The 24,529-nt window shown below is 40.0% G+C and overlaps 1 protein-coding gene across 1 annotated transcript in view; it reads left to right on the top strand.

The window, feature by feature from the left end:
- CFAP47 (cilia and flagella associated protein 47) overlaps nt 1-24,529 on the top strand; it is a 702,231-nt gene that overhangs the window by 219,561 nt on the left and 458,141 nt on the right. Inside the window, exons 30-32 of the mRNA XM_082245539.1 lie at nt 1,654-1,866; nt 11,569-11,650; nt 22,130-22,267. Coding sequence (XP_082101665.1) covers nt 1,654-1,866; nt 11,569-11,650; nt 22,130-22,267 — 433 coding nt within the window. The remainder of the gene's footprint in view (nt 1-1,653; nt 1,867-11,568; nt 11,651-22,129; nt 22,268-24,529) is intronic.

Below are 24,529 nucleotides of genomic sequence, written 5' to 3' on the forward strand. Positions count from 1 at the left end.
GCTGTGTCCAATCACAGCCGTCATGTAATGTAAATAGACCCGTTGTAACAGCTTCGATCTCTTCTCCTCCTGACAGATCCTGTCAGTGAGGAGAAGAGGAGAAGATCGTTGCTGCAGCTGGGGTGATCAGTGAGTATTTCTAATTACTCACTGATCACAGGGGGGGTCTGTGCTGGTAATCAGAACATTGATTACCAGTGCAGCCCTGGGGGGGGAGGGGTGCCACTAGAGCCACCAGGGATGCCCACCCATGACCACAGGGATGGCCACCAGGGATGGCAAACAGGGCTCAGAGAGCCCCCCAGTGCCCTCCCTATCAGTGCTGCCCACCAATGCCATCTATCAGTGCTGCCCACCAGTGCCGTTATTGCCATCTATCAGTGCCGCCCACCAGTACCCATTATTGCCCACCAGTGCTGCCTATCAGTGCCCATCAGTGCCCCCCATCAGTGCAGATCAGTGCCGCCCATCAGTGCCGATCAGTGCCGATCATTGCCGCCCAACAGTGCCACCGATCAGTGCCCATCAGTGCCGCCAATCAGTGCCCATCAGTGCTGCCTATCAGTGCCCATCAGCGCTGCCTATCCGTGCCCACCAATGCTGCATATCAGTGCTATCTATCAGTGCCACATATCAGTGCCCATCAGTGCTGCATATCAGTGCTACCTATCAGTGCCCATCATTGCTGCATATCAGTGCCACCCCATCAGTGTCTCTTCATCAGTGCCTGTCAGTGCGGCATCATCAGTGCAGGAAAAAACATATCTATTTACAAAATTTTATAACCTGAACAAAAAAACTTTTTTTTTTTTTCAAACTTTTCAGTCTTTTTTTATTTGTGCACCAAAAAAGAAAAAACCTGACGGTGATCAAATACCACCAAAAGAAAGCTCTATTTGTGGGGAAAAAATTACACAAATTTGGTTTAGGTACAATTTTGCATGACCGCGCAATTGTCATTCAAATTGCAACAGCGCTAAAAGCTGAAAATTGGTCTGGGAAGGAAGGGGGTTTAAGTGCCCAGTATTGAGGTGGTAAATGTGTGTTTTTAATCCATAGTAACTAGCTATTAGCTATTTATCATTTTAAAAATGCACAAGCCTCAGAGTTGTGAAAATTTAGCAAAAATGCCTGCACGAATACTAAAAAACAAACAAACCTGCAAACCAACCAAAGATGTGCAGTTAAAGTTTGAATACAGCCTTACATAGCACCGTAGACACCATAGCACCGTAAACTCCTACTGTCACATACCACATGCTTCTCCATACCCAAAAGTCCTGGGTATGTCCTTCAACTTCTTGAAAGGAGTAGCAGAGCAAAAAAATAAAGGTAAGCATAAGATGCTGAATGGGCAAAACAGAGGTTTCCTTTAATGTGATCATTTGCATTCCCCTGGCCCCAGGTGTATAAAGAGAAGAACATTAAGAGTTTACTTTCACAAGTAGGCCAGAGGTGCCTGTAATTGACAGCCTGATTTCACCTTCTGTCTGCTCTAAGAGGTGTAAGGTGGTGGCACACAGTGTATATACGCTAAAAATTTTAGCATTAGCAGTAATTTCTGTAAACCTTGGCAAAGGAAAATGTTGCTTTAATTTACAGCAAATATTTAACACTTAATGTTACTCTTTCTGTTTTACCTTTCGTATCCAGTGCTGTATGCAAAGTCAAGCTGTCAAAGTCTGAAGGAAAGGCCCCGAAAACAATAAACCTTGGCAAGCAGGCAAAAACAATTTATGACATGCTGTTCTACCTAAGTGGACAGATGCTGCCTGGAATTACTGCAAGTCAGTCATTGCCCGCCGATCCCACAGAAAGAGTCCTGCAACTCCACTGGCAGCATGCAACACTGCTCACTTTCCTCAAGTAAGGATAGTTATCAATTGTGATTTTAATACCCATTTTGCTAAGATACACTTTCACAACAAATTAAGCTAAGTAAGTTGTCTGTTTAAAATCATGCTTTATGAGGTTGTATCAATGTTGCAATACCAGGGAGAATTGATTTAAAATATTGATAGCAGTCAATTGGGAACACTATTGCAGAGGAGCTAAAATGTAGCTTCATTGTGTTCCTGAACGTATCAGGATAAGTATAATGAATAAGTTCACACTGTATAGATTCAAACTAGACTCCACCTTTTGCATGGTTTCATCTTTATTGATTTACATTTTTATCTATCTATCTATCTTAGAAAACTTTAGGATGGATCAAGTACTCATCAGTAGCCATGGGAAATCTGACAGTTTCCAACATGCGCATCAACCTTTTGCAGCTCTGACTCCCTGAGGAGCTGCTAAAGTGTTGGGTCCTCCTGGCTCTCCCAGTGGTGACCCACCCTTAAGTGACTGAACACCAGCACACCGGCAGTGATAAAGTGGGCTTTATTTGAGCAGGAATAATGCCTGTAAGAGAAGTTCTATTTGGACAGCAATAACAGAGTTAACTCAATATAAAGCACTGGAAGACTGCGGTGCGCAGTGCATTGTGGGGCGTTTGGCGGACTGAACAAACGGTCAAATGCCCCCAAAATTCGGGTGTTTGCGTAACGGGTGAGCAGCCAATATTTGGACCAAACTTATGCTCGGCTCAAACTCGTCGTCCAACGCTATTGCTAACCTTTGCATTTCTGAGTTTTAAGCTTCCAGCTGGTTAACATATTTTGCCCTACCACGAAGTCTGTCAAGTTTGGCTGCTTAGTGCTAAAATAGTACTAGATGTAAATAAGTGTAACCATTAAGTGTGTTGACAGCAATCAGATGAATTCTAAGAAATTAATTAAAGTGGACAAGTTGGCCTGATACTCAATGAAAATCTCAGCTACATCAATTATGAAAGCTAATTGACATCAATTAAGCAGGCGGTACAAGCAATAAACATCTGATGAACATTTAATGTATGATTAATTGTCACGGAGAGATTTTAAAGAAAGAGCAGTTATTTTCCACCTGCAAAGATATTGTGGGTTTGTCCAAAAATCTGAAAACTGCCAAAAACTTGCATAAATTACATAAAATAACTATTACGTAAAGGAAATTGCATGAACTATTATAAGAAAAAGAAAAAGTTATGTATATTTGTTTCCATTCGTACTTGTTACATCCTCGGGCAAGCAGCTGCATCATAATATAATCTGCATGTGTGTAGGAGGTTGTTTAAGAAGCTTTTTGTGTTTTTTCTATGTGTAGGTTATGAAGGCATTTTAGTATATGTCTTATTTATTCATGATTTTGTTATGAAAGAATTCCCTCCTTGCACTGCTGTGGCAGATGCATTCTGTGGTTCCTAATTGTTTTATTTGTGAACTGAATTGTGCTGATAATACTGTACGTGGTGGTTAGTGGAAAAGTCCACGATCTTTCTGCTTTTTAAACTTGGAAAGAGCTGGGTATAAAACAGATCTATAGCAGATCTAGAGTACCAGTTTAGTAGTCAGTTTAATAAACCATACAGCTAAATAGGGCAATACTTAAAGTGATTGTTAACTCAAAAAAAAATCCCCTTTAAGGTACAATCTGTAGCATAGTGCTTTTTCTTTTTCAATTGCCCCTTTCTATCATCTACAGTACCTGGTTGATATAAATACAGCCGCGCTCATCTAAAGTGCACTGTGTGTAATAAGATTGTCAACCGTTGTGAGCCATTGACAAATAAAGTTATATGTAAATATATAAATATAAATAAAGTGCTTTCAACAATTGATTCAAAGTGCATAAGCAAATATAAAGTGCATCAACAATTAATGAATAAATATAAAGTGCATCAGTAATAAGTGAATGAATCACAAATAAAGTCCCATACACCAACAGATTTAGTGCAGTCTCTAAAGGATTCTTCCACATATAATCAGGTCTTCAATCCCTTCACCACACGGACACCCTGGTACCTGGTTGACCCTGCCTGGTCCTGACTTTCCCTCTGAGAGCTGACCACGTTTAATGGCAGCTGAGCCATGAAAGCGTGGTCAATTTAAGTACCTCATTGCATCTTCTCCCTCTTCCCCCTCCCTCTTTTTGACAGTTTCGTAGCCAGAATTGGGAGAACAACCTCCCCCACTCCCCCTTCCCTGTTCTCGATCCTTCATTGATTAACATTTTTTTTTTCTTAGTCATGTGACCGGCATGGTGCCAATCGGCACTGCACGGACACGGGGTCAGAGATCACAGATTCCTCTTCTGATGTATCTTTACATACGTCAGAAGGAAATCTGGGCCCTTCCTACTTAGCTCTCTTAGCTCAGGATAAGGAAAGGTGAGAGGACACATGACCGCTATTACAAACTACAAAAAAAGGTATTTATGATAAAGGATAAAAAAAACACTCTGCCCACCTAATAGAGCAAAGACATTGATGTTAAAACAATTCATCACCTTTGAGTTTACAACCACTTTAAAGAAACATAGAAACATAGAAAAACATAGAAACATAGAATGTGTCGGCAGATAAGAACCATTTGGCCCATCTAGTCTGCCCAATATATCTGAATCCTATGAATAGTCCTTGGCCCTATCTTATATGAAGGATAGCCTTATGCCTATCCCATGCATGCTTAAACTCCTTCACTGTATTTGCAGCTACCACTTCTGCAGGAAGGTTATTCCATGCATCCACTACTCTCTCAGTAAAGTAATACTTCCTCATATTACTTTTAAACCTTTGCCCCTCTAGTTTAAAACGGTGTCCTCTTGTGGTAGTATTTCTTCTTTTAAATATGCTCTCCTCCTTTACCGAGTTGATTCCCTTTATGTATTTAAAGGTTTCTATCATATCCCCTCTGTCTCTTCTTTCTTCCAAGCTATACATGTTAAGGTCCTTTAACCTTTCCTGGTAAGTTTTTTCCTGTAATCCATGTACTAATTTAGTAGCTCTTCTCTGAACTCTCTCTAGAGTATCTATATCCTTCTGGAGATATGGCCTCCAGTACTGCGCACAATACTCCAAGTGAGGTCTCACCAGTGTTCTGTACAGCGGCATAAGCACTTCTCTCTTTCTACTGCTTATACCTCTCCCTATACATCCAAGCATTCTGCTGGCATTTCGTGCTGCTCTATTACATTGTCCTCCCACCTTTAAGTCTTCTGAAATAATTACTCCTAAATCCCTTTCCTCAGATACTGAGGTCAGGACTGTGTCAAATATTCTATATTCTGCCCTTGGGTTTTTACGCCCCAGGTGCATTATCTTGCACTTATCCACATTAAATTTCAGTTGCCAGAGTTCTGACCATTCTTCTAGTTTTCCTAAATCCTTTTCCATTTGGCATTTCCCTCCAGGAACGTCAACCCTGTTACATATCTTTGTGTCATCAGCAAAAAGACAAACCTTACCATCGAGGCCTTTTGCAATATCACTTATGAAGATATTAAACAAAATTGGTCCCAGTACAGATCCCTGAGGTACCCCACTGGTAACATGACCTTGTTCTGAATGTTCTCCATTGACTACAACCCTCTGTTGTCTGTCACTCAGCCACTGCCTAATCCACTCAACAATATGGGAGTCCATGTTCAATGTCTGTAGTTTATTGATAAGTCTTCTATGTGGGACAGTGTCAAAAGCCTTACTAAAATCTAGATATGCAATGTCTACTGCACCTCCACCGTCTATTATTTTAGTCACCCAGTCAAAAAAATCTATAAGATTTGTTTGACATGATCTCCCTGAAGTAAACCCATGTTGTTTTTCATCTTGCAATCCATGGGATTTAAGATGTTCCACAATTCTATCCTTTAATAGGGTTTCCATTAATTTGCCTACTATTGATGTCAGACTCACTGGTCTATAGTTGCTCGATTCCTCCCTACTACCTTTTTTGTGAATGGGCACGACATTTGCCAATTTCCAATCTTCCGGGACGACTCCTGTTACTAATGATTGGTTAAATAAATCTGTTAATGGTTTTGCCAGCTCACCACTAAGCTCTTTTAACAATTTTGGGTGTATCTCATCAGGACCCTGTGACTTATTTGTCTTCACTTTAGACAGCAATCTTAGAACGTCTTCCTCTGTAAAGACACATGCATCAAACGATTCATTAGTCATCCTTTCAAGTGGAGGTCCTTCTCCTTCTTTTTCTTCTGTAAAAACTGAACAGAAGTATTCATTAAGGCAGTCGGCTAGCCTTTTATTCTCTTCTACATACCTTCCGTCCTTTGTTTTTAATTTAGTTATTCCTTGTTTTAATTTCCTTTTTTCATTTATATATCTGAAGAATGTCTTATCCCCCTTTTTCATAGACTGAGCTAGTTTTTCTTCTGCCTGCGCTTTAGAAGTTCTTATAACTTGCTTGGCCTTTTTCTGCCTAATCTTGTAGATTTCCTTATCTTCATTGCTCTGGGTTTTTTTATAATTACAAAATGCTAGCTTTTTATTTTTAATGATTTGGGCCACTTCTGCTGAGTACCACAGTGGTCTCTTCCTTTTTTTGCTTTTACTGACAAGTCTAATGCAATTTTCTGTTGCCTTCAATAGTGCACCTTTTAAGTAGTCCCATTTCTCCTGGACTCCATGTAATCCATTCCAGTCTGATAAGGACTCATTTATGATTAATTTCATTTTTGAAAAGTCTGTTTTTCTAAAATCTAAAAGTTTTGTTTTTGTGTGGTGTGATTCTTTCACAGTTCTTATATTAAACCACACTGACTGGTGATCACTAGATCCCAAGGTTTCGCCTACAATGACATCATATACCGAATCCCCATTTGTGAATACCAAATCCAAAATGGCCTCCCTCCGGGTTGGCTCCTCAACCACTTGTTGCAGAGACAGCCCCAGTAGGGAATTTAGAATATCTGTACTCCTGGTAGAACTTGCTATTTTGGTTTTCCAGTTTATATCTGGAAGATTGAAATCTCCCATAATGATAACTTCTCCTTTCATTGTCATTTTAGCTATTTCTTCAACTAGTAGATCATCTAGCTCTTTAACTTGACCAGGTGGTCTATATATCACACCTACACGAGTTACTGCATGATTAGCAAACTGCAACGTAACCCAAACTGACTCTATGTTGGCCTCACCAACTTGTATTAGGTTAGATTTAATGCTATCTTTCACATACAGGGCCACTCCTCCTCCTTTCTTGCCTTCTCTGTCTCTTCTGTATAAAGAGTACCCTGGTATGGTTATGTCCCAGTCATTTCTTTCATTAAACCATGTTTCCGTAACAGCCACTAAATCTACATTCTCAGATGCCATTATTGACCCAAGTTCATTGATTTTTTTACCTAAACTGCGAGCATTTGTAGACAGGACTCTGAGCTTATCATTTCTTAGCCTCTGTGCTTCTGACCTGTTCTGGCATTGTTTCGGGGGGCAATTGGACTCTTGTATTTTCACTCTTTTGCCCCCCCTTCCTAGTTTAAATACTCTTTCGCAAATTCTTGGAGTTGTTCACTAAGTATATTTGTTCCTTTGAGAGAAAGATGCAAACCATCTTTTTTGTACAGTTCCTTTCTATTCCAAGTAGAGCTATCATGAGAAACAAAGCCAAATCCTTGCTCTTGACACCATTTACTAAGCCATATGTTGAACTCCTTTATGCGCCTCTGCCTATCATTCTGAACATTATGCACAGGCAGAACTTCAGAAAATGAGATGGTGGATGCAAAATCCTGTATGTCATTTCCAAGTGTGATAAAAGATTTTTTCACCTCTGACACTTCATTGCAAGCCAGGTCATTTGTCCCTAGATGGACAAGAACGTCCACGTCCCCTTCCTGCTTTGCTTGCTTAACAATATTAATAATACGTCTTCTATCTCGCCTAGCAGTAGCACCAGGGAGACATCTCACAAAACCATTTTCTTTAAGCTCCACACTTCTTATGATTGAATCACCCAGCAACAGCTGCTTCCTTGGAGACTTCACTTTATCTTTTTTGTCCTTGGCTGCAGTCTTGCATACATTAGACATAGGAGTCGATGGTTTCTCACCCTCTGTGCTTGAGTCCATATCCATGTTGTCCTTACATTCTGAGAGTGCTGCAAATGGATTTTGGAGAACCACCGACTATGGGACATGTCTTCTATCCACCACTCTAAGTCTTCCAGAACCTGCAGTAACCCATCTGCCATTTCTGGGGGTCCTCTGTGGCAGTGGCATTGCAGCAGTCCCAGCTGGAGTTTGTTTAACAGATAATTTAAATATTTCTGATTTCAAAAATGCAATTTCCTGCTGCAGTAAGGAGAATTGCCTACAGATCTGACAGCATCCGAATCTCCAAAGAGTGGAACATGAAATAAATGCACAACAATTCCTGCACTGAACCAAGTCTGCCATTTTAAAGAGGAGAGAAAAAAAAAATAAAATAAAAAATAAAATAAATAAAAAATAAAAATAAAATAAATAAAGTGTTTGTAAACTTTAACAATGAGCTTCTCTTATTTGACACCTATTGACCTGTTGGGTGACCTCTTCCATAAGTGCAAAAACTACCAATTGATCCTTCTAGAAACCTTGTGAGCTCATAAATTCCTAAGTGTCTGATGCACTGAGATCTCAAGCAATGTTATCAGTTCTGTCTAGATCACATCTGTGGACTGCATAACACCTCCTCTTATCTTATGGGGATGTTGCGAAGGGAAGGAATTCTTTCGTGCCTACAAACTTCCTGTCCTAGAGTAAAAATGCTGAACCTCTATAGACATAATACAGTGAGTGAGTGTTGTCACCCTTATACTTTGGTTGTCAATAGGAATAATAAAACCCTTACAGTAGTAGTCAGAATGTCATTGTCACATACCTGGCAGCTGAGCCTGATGGGCAGAGGGAAGGCCTCTTGTACAACCCCGGCTCAAGGACCACCGATGTTGTAACAGTGGCCACAAGAGCGTGGTGGTGTATGGGTGCCTGGATCGTCTTCCGTGTGGTGGATATATCAGCAGGGAGGACCAGAAGGTAAACGGCATGCGTTGGCAGGCTAGCAGATTCTGGGCTGGTGGTAGCAGGCAGCAGGCAGCAGGGATCAAGCAGGTGCATGCAGGGCAGAAGAGACACAGGGTGCATGGTCAGACAAGCCGGGTTGGTAACATATGATCAGATGCAGGCATAGACAGTATCCAAAGAATAGTCAGGGTACAGGCAGAGATCGGTAATGTGAGTTCAGGCAGATGAGAAAACAACAACAGCAAAGTCCAGATACAGGCCAAGGACAAGGTGGGAGAGATTCAACAGAGTCAAAGGCAAGCGGGGTCAAACACAGGAAGGAGTAACACGATCAGGTTTCATGAACACAGGTACAGATGCAGATCAGACAGCAAAGCATTAATGCAACAGTTGCACTTATATATGGCACTTAACACCAACGTCTAGCGGCGCATTCGCGTGTGCGCGAATAATTGAGCGCAGGTGCACATTCGCGTGCCTGACACAATGGGCACTTGCGGGATCGCACATGCGCATTTGCGTCAGCGTTTGAGCATTAATAGCACTATGGCCAGCATGTCCCTGACAGTCACCTATACAGACAGCAAAAAAATCATTGGTGTCTTGCTGCTGGCTTTGCCAAGTGGCACTGGTCCTGCAACTTTTCTGGCATTATCAAACAGGAGGTCAATCAGCTACAGCTCAAAGAACCTATAGCAACCTCTGGATGAACCCTAGGGTTCCATGGAACCCTGCTTGAGAATGACTGTTTTGAGCAATGTTCAATTCATGTACTTGATGTTGATGTTTATGTCACTGCTGAACCCAGATCAGTGATCAGTGTAACCAGCTAGATTTCACGTAAACAGATGTGAGCATTACATAGTTTGTTGGGGATTTCCCACAAATAATTTCAGCAGTAACACGATTTAGCCCTTCAGGTGTAATAATGTAAGGACGTTCCTTAATGTTTCTTTAGACAGATAGGGGAATTTTACCAGACTACAAAATAGGCCATTTAAGTTTCTCTCAAATTCATTTCCACTGCTTGCCCGAGGCAAACGTAAAGCTTATGTCAAGGCAAAGTAAAAAAACATATACAGTACATTCATGCACATTTCCTCATGTTTGATCTCCTTAAAGACCTTGAAAGTACAGAAAAAACTTGTTTATCTGTCAAAAATACACTAAGCTTTTAAGCTCTGCTGTGGGCTGACAACACATTGCACTTATGTGGACTGAATGTTGTCAGCCCTGCCCAGTTGTCTTTTGTTAAACTACTCAACCACTATCACTCTCAGATCTCTACAACATAAAGGGCTATCATTCTCTAGTCCAAGATAAGAACTAAAAAACATCCATAGGGGGTGCTGTTCCAGAAAGTGTGGTAAATTAGCAGAATTACTAAGTCATGTACAGTCATATTCCACACTTTCTGGAACAGCACCCTCTGTGGATGTTTTTTTAGTTCTTTACATGAGTTGAGGTAGCAGAGGCCAGCATGGTCCCCTTAACATATACACTTGGGAATTTTTCTATGCGCCTTGTTTTAAGTTTTCTTCATGATAAGAACTAGAAGGGCTCTTTAAAATAATAACACAGAAAGTACATACAAAACAGCTCAGAATTCTGCATTTATCAAACAGATATACAAAATGCTTCCAATAGTATAATATTTATAGTATATATCATTTATTCAAACTGATATGGCCCCTTTCACACTTGTGCGACCTAAAAGTCACACAGTTTCACCGTGATTTTGCTGCTATTTTGACACGACTTTGCCGTGATTTTGACTGGACTCGAAGCAATGCTTGTGTAATCTTGAGGTCTATGGACCTCAAAATGCATCAAAGTCGGACCATACTGGTGCAGGGACTACTTTGAAGTTGTTGAGACTTGAAGTCGCACAGATATGAACGGTACTCATTGGAAATCATGAAATACGACTTGTCCCAAGTCTCACAAGTGTGAAAAGGGCCTAAAAGAAAATGATTGCATTAGTACAATTTTTTATCATGTATGTAAATAAAACAGACTGATATAACAAAACACTTCCAATGGTAAAATGTTTAAAATGTAATTGAACAGATAATACAAAAGTTTCCAATGGTCTAATATTTCTAACATATAGAAACATAGAAAAGTGACAGCAAAAAAAATAGCTAGTGGTCCCATCGAGTCTGCCCGTTTTTTTTGTGTTTTGTTTTGTTTTGTTTTTATACAATTTTATACAATTTCATCTAGCATATATAGCAAAACACTACCAATTGTATAATATTTATAATATATAATTGCATCAAACAGGTGTAGGAAAAGGCTCCTGATGGTAAAATATTTGTAATACTGTATACAATAAGTTTATAACTTCATCAAACTAATGAAAAAATGCAAGCTGTATTTCTTTCATATGTACATGTTGCATGGGTATGGCATTTTGAAAATTACTGGTTTTCATATATGTAGGAACAATCTGTTCAAATAAATGAACATGTTTATAAAGGGGGCATGGGGAGAGCATGCAGACATTACAGGTGCTGACATATCGCTTAGGAAAACTACAGTGATTATTTTCATCAGGGCAAGACTTGTCGGCAAACAGTAAATTTCAGTTATGTGCAAAGATATTTTTATATGAACAATTTTTCTTTTAAATGACTGCAGTTTGTACATTTTTAACATACTTTCTTGCACGTTATATAGAAACCAAGGGGCATCTCTTCCTCACATTAAACCAGAATACCTGTTTGAACCCCTGGACTATGAGCGATGGATCCAAGTACAGGTACAGCTCACCATACATGTTGCTAATATTGCTATATATTATAACATCCATACAAATTTCTTATATTTAGAAATATATGATTTACTAGGATGAGTTCACACTTGAGGCCTACAACAAAATACAGTAAATAATGATTTTGAGTTACAACTTAAAATGTAAATTCTCCCTGAAATAAATACATTGAAGACATATATAATAAGAATATACTATAATGTTACTGATTATGATCCATTCACTCCTAAAAGCCAATTCCCACTAGATCTTACTGGGTATTAGAAACTGTTTAGGGGAATAAACTATTAAATACTGTTAGAAACTACTGTTCCAGAGACTCACTCGATTTACATAATAGGATTTCAGTTAGCTCAGACTGTTAAACGACTGAAATTTCCCTCCGAAATAGACCATTTCATGGCTGAAGCCTGAATCTGTAGGTACTATGACCATTGAATCACTCATTTAAAAGCCTAACTTCAGCCAAAAATGTACTTTTTAGTTTTAGATAGGAGAGGAGAGTTTAAGATAGTGGAGGAGAGTTAGAAGTTAGAGTTAGAGTCAGTATAAAACATTCCCAACTCTACTAAATTTGTGTTTTTGTCTTTGTCCCCATTAGAAAGAGTTCCAAAACTTCCTGTGTTAACAGAAAGTAAGGGAAAGTTACCCCATGCAATTAAAAATAAAGTAAAACATTTTTCCTGGAGCTGCATTTTAAAACTAAACTGTATGCAAATATAACCACTTCAGCACCAAAGGATTTTACTCTCTTCATGACCAGGCCATTTTTTGCTATGTGGCACTGCATTACTTTAACTCAGGGGTCGACAACTTAAGGCCTGCGGGCCAAACCCGGCCCCGCTACCGCTAAATGTCCCGCCAGTCAGTGCATGTGATGAATTTACGTGAACCCGGCCCGCAGACATTTTCGACGCTCTCCTCATCATTAGACAGCGACCGGTATCACAGAGCTGGATGGATGCGGTAGCTGCTGGAGTTAACTTTTCACATTAAACAGCAGGTGATTGGTTGCCGAGCGATCCTAGCAACCAATCATCAGCCTGTTAATGTGAAAAGTTAACTTCAGCAGGTCTGCCCCCAACCAGCCCTTTGAAACCAGGGTGCAGGGGGCAGAGGACACTACAGTGGGGGGGGGGGTGCAGGAGACAGAGGACACTGCTTTGGGGGTCACAGGACACTGCTATGGAGGGAGGGGGCAGAGGACACTATGGGAGTGATGTGAAGAGGGACAGAGGACACTGCTATGGGGGTACAGAGGACACTGCAATAAGGGGGACCCTATTAGGAACCCCATCACCCCTGGGGACAGGGACCCCTTCTTACCTGGAGACAGGGACCCCTTCTTTCCTGGGGGCAGGGACCCCTTCTCCCCTGGGGACAGGGACCCATCACCCCTGGGGACAGGGACCCATTCTCACCTGGGGACAGGGACTCCTTATCACTTGGGGACAGGGACCCCCTCTTACCTGGGGACAGGAACCACTTCTGGCTTGGGGACAGGGCCCCCCTCTTACCTGGGGACAGGAACCACTTCTGGCCTGGGGACAGGGCCCCCATCTCTGCTAAGGATGGGGACCCAATCTCCCCTAGGGACGGGGGACCCCCATCTCCCTGAGGGCAGGAACTCTATTTTCCCTAGGGACAGGAACCAATCTCCAGACCATTCTGGCTGGCAGGGTTGGCGTCAGCCACCCTTGGGTGCCAGGATGGGGGAAGGGGCAGTAAAACCCAAATTCCCAGCAAAATGCTCCCTCTTAGTGAACTGTCACTGTATTAGTGAAGAACTTTAAAGTGAGGTAAACCTGAACTGTTATTATTACTATTTTAGGATTTTTATTATCTTCATTTATTAGCAGGTAAATGCGGCCCTACATGAATTTGCATACATTGAATCCGGCCCTTAAGTGGAAAATCTCCCCTGGGGACAGGGACCCCTCCTCACCCATTTTCCCTAGGGACAGGAACCCAATCTTCAGACCATGCTGGCTGGCAGGGCTGGTGTCAGCCACCCTTGGGTACCATGATGGGCGAGGGGGCAATAAAATCCAAATCCCCAGTTACATGCTCCCTCAGGGTGAACTGTCTTTGTATTAGTGAAGCACCTTTAAAGTGAGGTAAACCTGTACTGGTATAATACTATGTTAGGTTTATTATTATCTTCATTTATTAGCAGGTGAATGTGGCCCTCCATGCAGTCACATACTACTATTGAATCAGGCCCTTAAGTGGAAAAAGATTGCTTACCTCTGCTTTAACTGATAATTGCACAGTTATGCAATGCTGTACTAAAACAAAGTTTATATATTTTTTTCACTCTTTAGCTGGTATTTAATCACCTCTAGGTTTTTATTTTTTATTATATAAACGAAAAAAGACAGAGAATTTTGGGGAAAAAAAGAAAAAAACAATATTCTTTACGCTCTGCTAAGAACATATCTAATAAAAAATTTAAAAAAATCAAATCTCTTAATACATTTTGGCCAAAATTCTTCAACAGAAAGGTAGCTTTTCACTATAAACAAGAATGTGCTACTAATAGCAGCGTTATGTGTCAGTAGATGAGTGCCACCAGTGGCATCCCTACCCCCCCATGACACAGCCTATGTTGACTATGCAGAAATCTGACTTTGTGTCTGAATTTTGATAATCAATTTTGGAGTACTTTTCCTTTTAAAACCCCTGCAAAACAGCTTCAGCCGTAAATTGACTCAAAACAAAACCAACATTTTAAAAAATAAAGATTGGGAATTAACTCCTAAATGAAATCATAGAGCAAAGTATTAAATAAAAAAAAAAAAGCTTCCGCAATACCTTTTGTTCCTTACTTTAGTTGCAGGTCACATGAATGCTTCAATCTATTTGGAGCCAAACAGCCCCGGCGGTGGGCGGGACCAGCCTGCTCTGCAGGAAAAGGCAATTATAGGAGGAGCTGCTGTCAATCACTCTTACCCACCCCGTTGGGCTCCCAGCTGCCTATGCCACCTGCAGCACCACCTAATGGGGTGGATAAGAGTGTTTAATTTACAGCAGCTCTTCCTATCATAGTCATTCATAGCTGAGGAGGTTGCTCCCACCCCACGCATAGACTGTTCTAGTCTGAATGGAGCAAAGGGCAGAGTAAGCTGTAGACATGGATTTTGGAGCATGCACAAATTAAGTGGTAACACTGCAGATTTTTGTCACCACTAACAGCAAGAATAAGTCACTGGCAGGATCCACAGGTACTTTTCTTCAAAATATATCCTAAATGTATTTATTTAAAAAAAAAAAAGCATAAAATGATTTGATATGCATTAAGATAAAAAAAAAAAAAAAAAAACGTTCTGTGTGCAGCAGTCCCCCTCAGGCCCCTAATACTTACCTGAGGCCATCTCGATTCAGTGATGTTGCACAAGAGGCTCAGCTGTCTGGGACCAGGAGCACCTGCAAGGGACCCAAAAAGAGTAGGATCTGGGTTGCTCTGTGCAAAACCACTGCACAGAGCAGGTAAGTGTAACATTTTTGTTATTTTGAAACATAGTTACATAGTTACATAGTTAGTGAGGTTGAAAAAAGACATCAGTCCATCCAGTTCAACCTATGATGTGTGTGTGTGTTTGCTTTTAACCGTACATTGTATACCCCTGTATGTTGTGGTCTCTAAGGTGCCCATCTAATAGTTTTTTGAAACTATCAATGCTCCCTGCTGATGCTTGTGGAAGAGAATTCCACATCCTTACCGCTCTTACAGTGAAGAACTCTTACGCATTTTAAGGATAAACCACCTTTCCTCTAGTTTTAGTGAGTGGCCACATGTCTTATTGTATCTCCTTTCTCTGAATAGTTTGTTCCTTATGCTAGGGTCGCCAGTACAGTATTTGTACATTGATATCATATCCCCTCTCAAGCGTCTCTACTCCAGAGAGAATAGGTTCAGTGCTTGTAGTCATTCCTCATAGCTGATGTCCTTCATTCCCCTAATTATTTTTGTTGCCCTTCTCTGGACTCTTTCCAATTTCCAATTCCAGCACATCCTTCCTGAGGACCGGTGCCCAGAACTGGACAGCATACTCCAGATGTGGCCGGACCAGAGTCTTGTAGAGTGGGAGAATAATCTCTTTATTTCTGGAGTGAATCCCCTTTTTTATACATCCCAGTATTCTGTTGGCTTTGCTTGCAGCGGCTTGGCATTGCATGCCACTGCCAAGCTTGTTGTCTACCAGTACCCCCAAGTCTTTTTCCATCCTAGACTCACCCAGAGGTCCCCCCCCCCTAGTGAGTAGCTTGCTTTCTGGTTTCTGGCCCCCAAGTGCATTACTTTACATTTTTCAACATTAAACCTCATCTGCCATGTAGTTTCCCACCCCATTATTTTGTTCAGGTCCGCTTGTAAGGTTTCCACATCCTGCATAGAAGATATTGGCAAGCTTAGTTTAGTATCATCCGCAAATACTGAGATTGTACTAGATATCCCCTCCTCTAGATCATTTATGAATAAATTAAACAAGATTGGTCCCAGGACAGAACCCTGGGGGACCCCACACCCGCCCAATCCGAGTACTCCCCATTAATTATCACCCTCTGGACTCTCCCCTGGAGCCAGTTCTCTATCCAAACAAAAAAGAAAAAAAAAAAACAGAGATTTTAATGATACGTTAAGTGAAACTGATCATATGTTGATCTGCGTCCTAAATCTTCCATTCAAACATCATCCTCAGTTTTGTAATGTTAGAGGGTCTTTTCGGGCTAAGCCATATTTTCTCTAATAAACTCTGATTTATCAGAAGAGATGCATAGAAAATCTGACAAAATATTCCAGCCTGCCTAATCATAATTAATTCAGTGGATATCAGTAAGGGCCACACGCCAATGAAGATATAGTCCAGAATAATTAATTATTGTAAGATCAACAAAAAAATCCAATGTGTTTTGGGGATAAACAAAATCTCCCTTCCGTGGGGCTTGTATGTTGCCTCCTTCTGGAATGATTGGGTTTTCAAAAGTTTAAAAGCATTTGCAGATTTCACATCCAATATTTTGTAGATTTCACAACCAATATTAGCACCAGCTCCACTGAATTCCCATTAGCACCTCCTCTTTCCTTTGTGTGTTCTTTGTTTTATTGCAGCAGCTTTATCAAAGCAATTCAGCTCAGTTTAGATCTCAGTGCGTCTTACATATGCACTCCAAATCATTAAAATGTATCAGCCTCCCAATTTGGATCATTTGTGCATTATACACTGTACAATAGAGGAATACTGGCTGTACTGTACAAAGAGGGCTTCATTGTAAGGCTTATAATTTAAAATTGTTCAAAAAATCAATTCCAAAATAGAGACAGACTGGACTTATGATATCCTACGCTATTTTGAAAGCCTCTGCGTGAACTTTTCCAAAAATGAGAAAATGTGACAATAACTATAGCATATGAGCTAAACCCTATAAAAACTGTTTTGTTGGTACTAGCAAATGACACTTAAAATTGACCACCACGCTATGAACATGAAATTAATAGATGTAGTAGATGGTCATTAATGTATGCCTCTAAATTATCAAGTAATTTCAGATTTCTAAAAATGCTCTTACAAAGACAGCTTGCTGATAACTGCTTTTTGTCAGCGGCAAACATGAAAATTGCTTGTGCTTATGGAAAGAGTGCTTGATTTCTTGTTCTCTTTGTCAGCTGTTTAGCTCTGAATTATTGAAGGTAGAGACACAAGAACTTAAGGGTTTGTTCCTTGGAAGTGAAATGTACTTTGTGATAAAATGTGGCTATTACACTTAATTTCAGTGGATCAGACTGTAGTATTTTTCTGAGACAAGAGTATCACAAAAAACATTGACAGAGAAGTAGGCAATGCATATAGTGGCACTGTTTTTTATTTCTGTATTTAGGATTGTACACCATATTGCAATAAATTCTGTATGTCTTATTATATTTCCCACAGTATACTAATTTTATTCTTACTAAGGATTACAAATGTGCTCATATCAGAGGAGATATAGCCATATTCAAGTTACATATATTAATATCTAGTAGTAAGTTAGTTATCTGTAAATATGAAAAAATGTGGTATACTTTTTTAGGTTGCTATTCCTGTTAAATATAAAATGTGATGCATTCATATGGTTAAATGCATCAGAAATAGCAGTTTTTTGCCTAACAGCTAATGGCCACTGCTGTTCCTATTTTATATTTATAGTATCCAGTGTAAAAGTGTTTGATGCTATTCTATAATTTATAACAGAAATGCAATATTTCACAATATAGAAGGCAAATGAATTATATACATTTTTATTAAAAATGTTTTACAGTAAAACGTTGAAACTATATTTAACATCCTACTTTATGAAACAGTCTATAAAATATTGAAAGCTATTGACTAAGTGCCAGTTTCATAAAGACTTACAAACAACTCGAACATTAAAGTAAAGTAACATTAAAGTAGAACTTGTTTGTGGGATAATTAAAGTAGAACTATAGACAAAACTTTTTTTGGATTTTTAATTTTGAATAAAGTAAGGGAGGGTGTTTTTGCCATCTATGTCCCATTGGCGAGATTTACCTTTACTTCCAGTCCCATAGTCAAAACAGGAAATTAGCAGAAATCCCGGCAAATTATTAGACTTCCTTGGGGTCCCCCAGGTCACCAGAACTAGTGTCCCCATTGGAAGATTTCCCCTCTATTATCTTTCTGGAGACAATTCAAAATGTGAGATTTTTTTTTACTTTCAATGATAATGGTAAGCATGACAAATAAAGAGGGGTTTTCTCCCTAATAAATAGTATATACACTCAGTGGAGTGTATTCTTCGCGCCTAGGAGCAGCTAAAGGGTGGGATGGGGTTAAATTCTAAGGGGGAGCAGCAGCTATAGTATGTGTGGATTGAATGAATAAATAAATCCCAAGGGGAATTTGGGATTCAATATCGCTTGCTAGTAGGAAATGGTGATAATAAATAAACAGTGAATATTCATATAGGCTAAAATGTCACTAAAAAACCACTAAAAATTACATTAAAAATTAATAAATTCATAAATAGTATACCCAATAAATAACATACAGTATTCAATCAAATAAGTGTCATAAAGGTGCATAATAGTGCCAAAAATTAGTTCAGTAAAAGTTCATATGTGACTTCCAGTAAAAGTTCATATGTGACTTGGTGAAAGTAGATTGCACTTCAGTGCAAAACAAGGTGCAAGTGCTCAGTGCTGGATCCTCCAATGGTCCGATAACCAATTGAGTGAGGTGACTTTTAAGATAAATAAGATGTGAGCTTACCAGAAATAGTGGGTCTAAGTTACCTTACGGTAAAAAGACCAGTAGTGCTTGATGGCCCTCCTGGCCTCAGATCCGGTACCTGCTGGGCTTGTCCCCCACTGACCGAGGTCCCTTCCTGGGCAAACGATATCCTCCAGGTCCGGTTAGGGAAAAATAAAATTGCTCCAGATGATGTAGTACCATTTAAAAAGCGTTTTATTGGAGTTTAAAGGTAAAATATACACGCAAAGTGAATTAAAATATAAACCGCGCCCGCTAGCATGAAGTCTGTAGTGTGGAGAGCGGTAGCTACCGAGCTGCGTTCCAGCTGACTTCCGGGTAGGCGGCGTGCGTTCCACCTGACGCGCGTTTCGTCAGATCGTAATGACGTCTTCAGAGGTGGAGACGTACGATCGCTCAGGGACTTTAATGCGGTAGCCGCCGCCCTCCACTCCTCCCACCAGGAAGTTCCCACATGTGGCGTCCTGCATCTCTAGGCAACATGGGAGCAGGAAAACAATGCCAAAACACTGAGATGGGCTTAGGAGGGGGCGGCCACTAAATACATATACCTTCTTAATAACTATGATTCATATATTTTCTCCCTAATGGTAGCACAGACAGCAATGAAAACCTGACGGGTTCTAATCTCTCTCTCTACGCTATCTAAAATTAAAAAAAGTTTTGCCTTTAGTTATATTTTAGTAAGGAAACTTGGGACTAACCTCAACCATAAGGTGTTAGTTATTGTTATTAAACCTTCAACATTTTATAAGTTTAACACACTGAGCAAAATAGAATAAACATTCCCTGGTGAACAATTTATTAAAATTCTTACCCCAGCACTTGCAGTTTAGAACTTTCATTGGTGTGGACTCCTGCTCTCTCACTTCCCTGACGGTCTCCACAGGGAAGAGTTAACAGTGGACAGTGTAATCCCAAGCCAATCTGTTAGCTTGGAGAAGGAAAAGAATGTGAGGGAGGAGCAGGGGGGTTTATTGCCATCCTAGGCTATGGGGCTTTGTGTTCCTATTGCACATAGTGTAGGGAGACACACCTCTAGTTACTGCATACAAGGGTGGCTCTATAGGATGCTGCCAGAGAAAGAAGCCACACTAAAACAGGAAACCTGGTACAGCTGTCATGGCACTGGCCATTGGTGTGCGCAGCCTATTGCAGTAGGGTGTGCACCCCACAGCACAAACACACATGCGTATATATCAGCAGAACAGTGGATGGTGTCATTAGACCAGAGATTGGTGTCAGTGGTTTTTATTTTTATTATTTTTTACAATTTCATTTTTTTTAAATTATTCTTTACACTATTTTACTTTTATTTACATGTATTTAGGAGCCCAGCTGGGAGGTTTAGCGAAATATTAACAGGTCTAAACAGACCTCTGATGTCTCATTTGTGAGACGGAGAAAGGGACTGAGGACAGAACTTCCCCAGTATTTTTCTCTGCAGCCTTAGCTGAACTGGACAGTGAACTAATAGGAAGTGCTCTGTGCTGAGTGGCTTTCTGTTCATTCACAAACTGAAGCATAGTAAACATACTACATAGTTGCGATGATATGTATGGTTTTACTAACACATGTCAAAAATTGCAAAATTGGGCTTAGGCATTAAGATTTGTTTCACCCTTAGGCCTAAAAGGGTTAAAGTGGAAATAAACTGTACATTCAAGGCATGCATCCAGTGATAAAGTTTCATATTTACTCAACTCATAAAAAAATACTGTCCTGACAATAGTAAATAAAGAAAATATATACAACAGCAATGCACATTTGCACATACTTCCTTTGTGGTCCAAAGAAAAAGTAGTTGTCATACATATATTGTGCTGATTGGTGTACATCTTTCACTTCTAAGAGCAGCAGGTTGTATGACGGGCACATCAAACACTGGATTTATTAAAGGAGAAATAAAGCTAAAGCTATTTTGTCTATACTTTTCCTGGAGATCACAGGAGTGCAGTGCATTTTCAGCTAACAGCAGGTTAAAGTCTGCTATCGGCATAACATCACTCAGCCGGGCCAGGTTTGGGAAAGATTCTGACTTTACAGTTGGGAACCATCCACATTCCTGGATTGGTAGCTGACTCAGCCTCTCACCAAGCCGCTGAGAGCCAGAGCCAGAGCCAGCCGTTTCCACCCCCTTCACAGTCCAGTGCTCCAGTGAGCTTTGGAGGGGCAGAGCAGAGAGCCGATCACTGACAGTCACTGCTCTCTGCTCACTGAAGGCTTGAGCGATCAGTGGTCTTTGATCACTCGGCAGGGTACAGATGCAGTATCGGGAATAATGCTGCATCCATCTAGATGAGTATAAATTTTATTTTTTTCACGAGCCCATACTTCTCTTTTAAAATGTATTAATAACAAAAAACCACAGGAATCATTAAACCAAAAATGTCTTTTTTTTAATTTTGGATGGAACAGGAAATAGAACCACACTCATTTTTTTTTTTTTTTTGCTCTTTGTGTCCCCATTATGGAGATTCTACTCTCCATTTGTCTTTGATCATTGCCACTAAAACAGAAAGTGATGGGAAATCCAAAATCATACAGTTGTCACCTGACTAAGAGGTTAAGTGAAATTATTAATTTATGGGCTGTCCTTATTTTGTAGACATTTTCTTTCATTTCCTGTTGTGTCTTTAGGCCAGAAAATTGAGTTTTGAGTATAAACAGTATTAAACTGACATAGATTCTGACCTTTTTCGCCAACACTACTGGAAGTAGGTAACAGACAGCCTCACAATATTGTGCTAGCAGAATCCTGGACTTGGCAATGCCACAATAAATGGTTTCTCAAGTACATTAACCCTAGTCACCTTTCACGCATCTTTTTTTAATATAACATGATAATGGTTTTCTCACCCTTGTTTCTCTTAATCTCTAGTACTGTATTACTCAGCTGTTTGATAATGTTTACCTTGTGGCAGTTTACACTTCAGAGAATAACATTATATAACTGGTTTAGATTATTGAAGCATTAGATGCACACCATGACAGCCAACACAGTGATGTTTCTCACTTCAGCAGGCACTAAGCTGCATTAGCCCCATGGGAAGAATGATAAGTCATTTTCTTAAAGTTTTCAGAAACTGACATAATGTAGAATGCACAGACGTACTGGTATGTAGTCTATTTTTATTGTTTTTTTTTATCCTAAATTAAACATTTAATTACATTTATGTGTACATTTTTGTCTTTATAGGATCAGATTCAAAAGCTGCAGACCTCAAGCAAAAAGAATGCAGATCCGGCTAATAATGTTTTGTTTCCTATTAGCCACAGTGCATTTCAGTCTGTGAGTAAACGCTCATGGACAGATGTACTGCTCCAAATATATAAGGTGGGAGAGATTTCTATTTGTGATGAGCAAACTAATCTACACAATTTTCATTTGCTGCATTTTAGCAGTTAAGATGGCCATACAATCTGAATCTGTAATCACTATTAAATCATTAGATCTACCAAAGCTGTATAGTGAGAGCCCCATCTCTACTCAGTTTGTAGCCTGACAGGTAGGCTTTTATACTAAATAGACAGTAGATCTAAATAAGTCTGTTTAATTAGCCTGCAATGTGTATAGCTAGCTTAACTGCTGAAGATGGATTAAACCTCAACTCCAGCCAAAACCTTTTGGAATGCTTGATAAGGGATATATTAAACTGTCTCTCAGGTCTTAAATGCTGTCTCTGTTCAGTTAAGAACTTTTTTTCTCAATAAATGCTGCCTGTGTCCCCATAAAGGAGATTTCTGTTCTATTTGACACCCATCTTCTGGACAGGAAATGAGAGGTGACTCCTTTATTGAGACGCACTTAGCTATACAGTTCTTGCAGTAGTTCTAAACTGTGTTCACTCAACTAGAAAGTGTGTTTTTATTGCTATTTGTTACAGTTGAGGGGTTTTCCCTTACTTCCTGTTTTCCCTGATACCCATCAGATAGACAGAAAGTAAGGAGATATCTCTTGAAGCCTAATGTTTAATGTTCTTTTTAAAGAGTTTGTTAAATAGTTGCTTTGGGCCAAGTTGGCCCTGCAATAACAGGTACGCTTGCTGGATGTGCTGTATTAACTTTATGTAGTGTTAGCATTGTGTTCAGGCAGTGGGACAGGGACTTCCTGTCCCACTCTTAGGACAAAATAGAGTCAGGCTAAGCACTACTTAGTCATTCAGGGGAAGCTTTGTATTCTATGAATGAATACAAAGCTTCCTCTGGTTAACTGAGGCTTTAAATGGGCACAAAGCCAACAAAGAGAACACAACCTATGGTTGTCCATCATTACCATTTACTTCTGATGGGTAATAACAAGCTAGTTCTTATTAGAAAATGAATGCAGAGGTGTTTGCAGGTCTCCCTTCAATCATAGATTGAAGAGGTTTATTCCTCATTTTAGGAAAGTAGATGGAGCTATGCAAATGATTCCTTAATGTCCCCATGGTCCAATGCACTTGCTGGATTATAGTACTGATACAGCCCAATAAAATAGAACCACATATTACAAACGGTATACAGCTTTTTGGTTCCTTGTAGCCCACCTCACCATATTGTGTCTGGTTGTAACATTAATGAAAATTTTTAAAATATGACAGTAAAAAAAATCTAAAAAAATCCAGATTTTTCTTTGGGCTGTATTGATAAAAACTTATCCAATTTCTGCAAATAATCATAAGACGTTATTTCATATGTATAGTTGAATTTACCAAAAAAAAAAAAAAAAGGCTGATACAAATGCCCAATTGGTTAAAGTTTCAAGTAGGGCTATTGTCTAGACCAGACTTTTTCAACCAGGGTGACCTGGCACCCCGGGGGGCCTTGAGGTTTCTTAAGGGATGCCTTGGCAAATTGCCCAAAAATTGTATACAAGTTGGTGTGTGGATGAAGGCTGCCCTTTTAGTTACACTGAGTCAAAGGTTTTCATTGTGCACTATTACAACCTTCTAGCTGTCAGTGTCCTAACAACCAATGGCATCATCAGTTGATAAGGAGGATGTCAGTCGCCTGCACAGCATCCTTGTTTGACCCTTCTCTGCCCCTCTCCCTCAGCTTTGGGGTCATGTTAGCTGAGTGATGGAGAAAAACTGAGGAAAAAGAGAAACATTGGAATACTAGTTAGAGCCAGTTTGCAAAAGTGTTCTTGAATTTGGAAGAATAAATCACCTCTAACGTTGGGTGTCCTACTTGGACTTGTGGACGTTGCTGCATTATGTAAAACTATTAGAATAGCTTTTACATTTTAGAACGGGGTGCCTCGAGACTGTCCATAATTTTTAAAGGGTGCCTTGATTAATAAAAAGTTGAGAAACACTGGTCTCAACTGTGGAAGGTGTGGAATAAGACCAAAAGCAAGATGTAAAGTGATTGATACCAGCCTATAAAAATAAATATATATTTATAAAGATTTAAAACTATCGCTTTTCAGAGGTGTTTGACAGGTGGTAATGAGGCATCATGTTGCCTCTTCATTGCCTATTTTAACCAATTCCCGACCGTCCGCCGCCTTTGTACTGTGGCAATGTGGCTCTGCTATGCAAATCGACGTAGGTGTATGTTGGACGCGAACAGGCAGCTAGGGGGCGAGCGCGTGCCGCCACTGGCTCGCTCCCGC

This window comes from Pelophylax lessonae (genome assembly GCF_965119305.1).
Source record: "Pelophylax lessonae genome assembly, chromosome: 2".
NCBI classification, from domain to species: domain Eukaryota; kingdom Metazoa; phylum Chordata; class Amphibia; order Anura; family Ranidae; genus Pelophylax; species Pelophylax lessonae.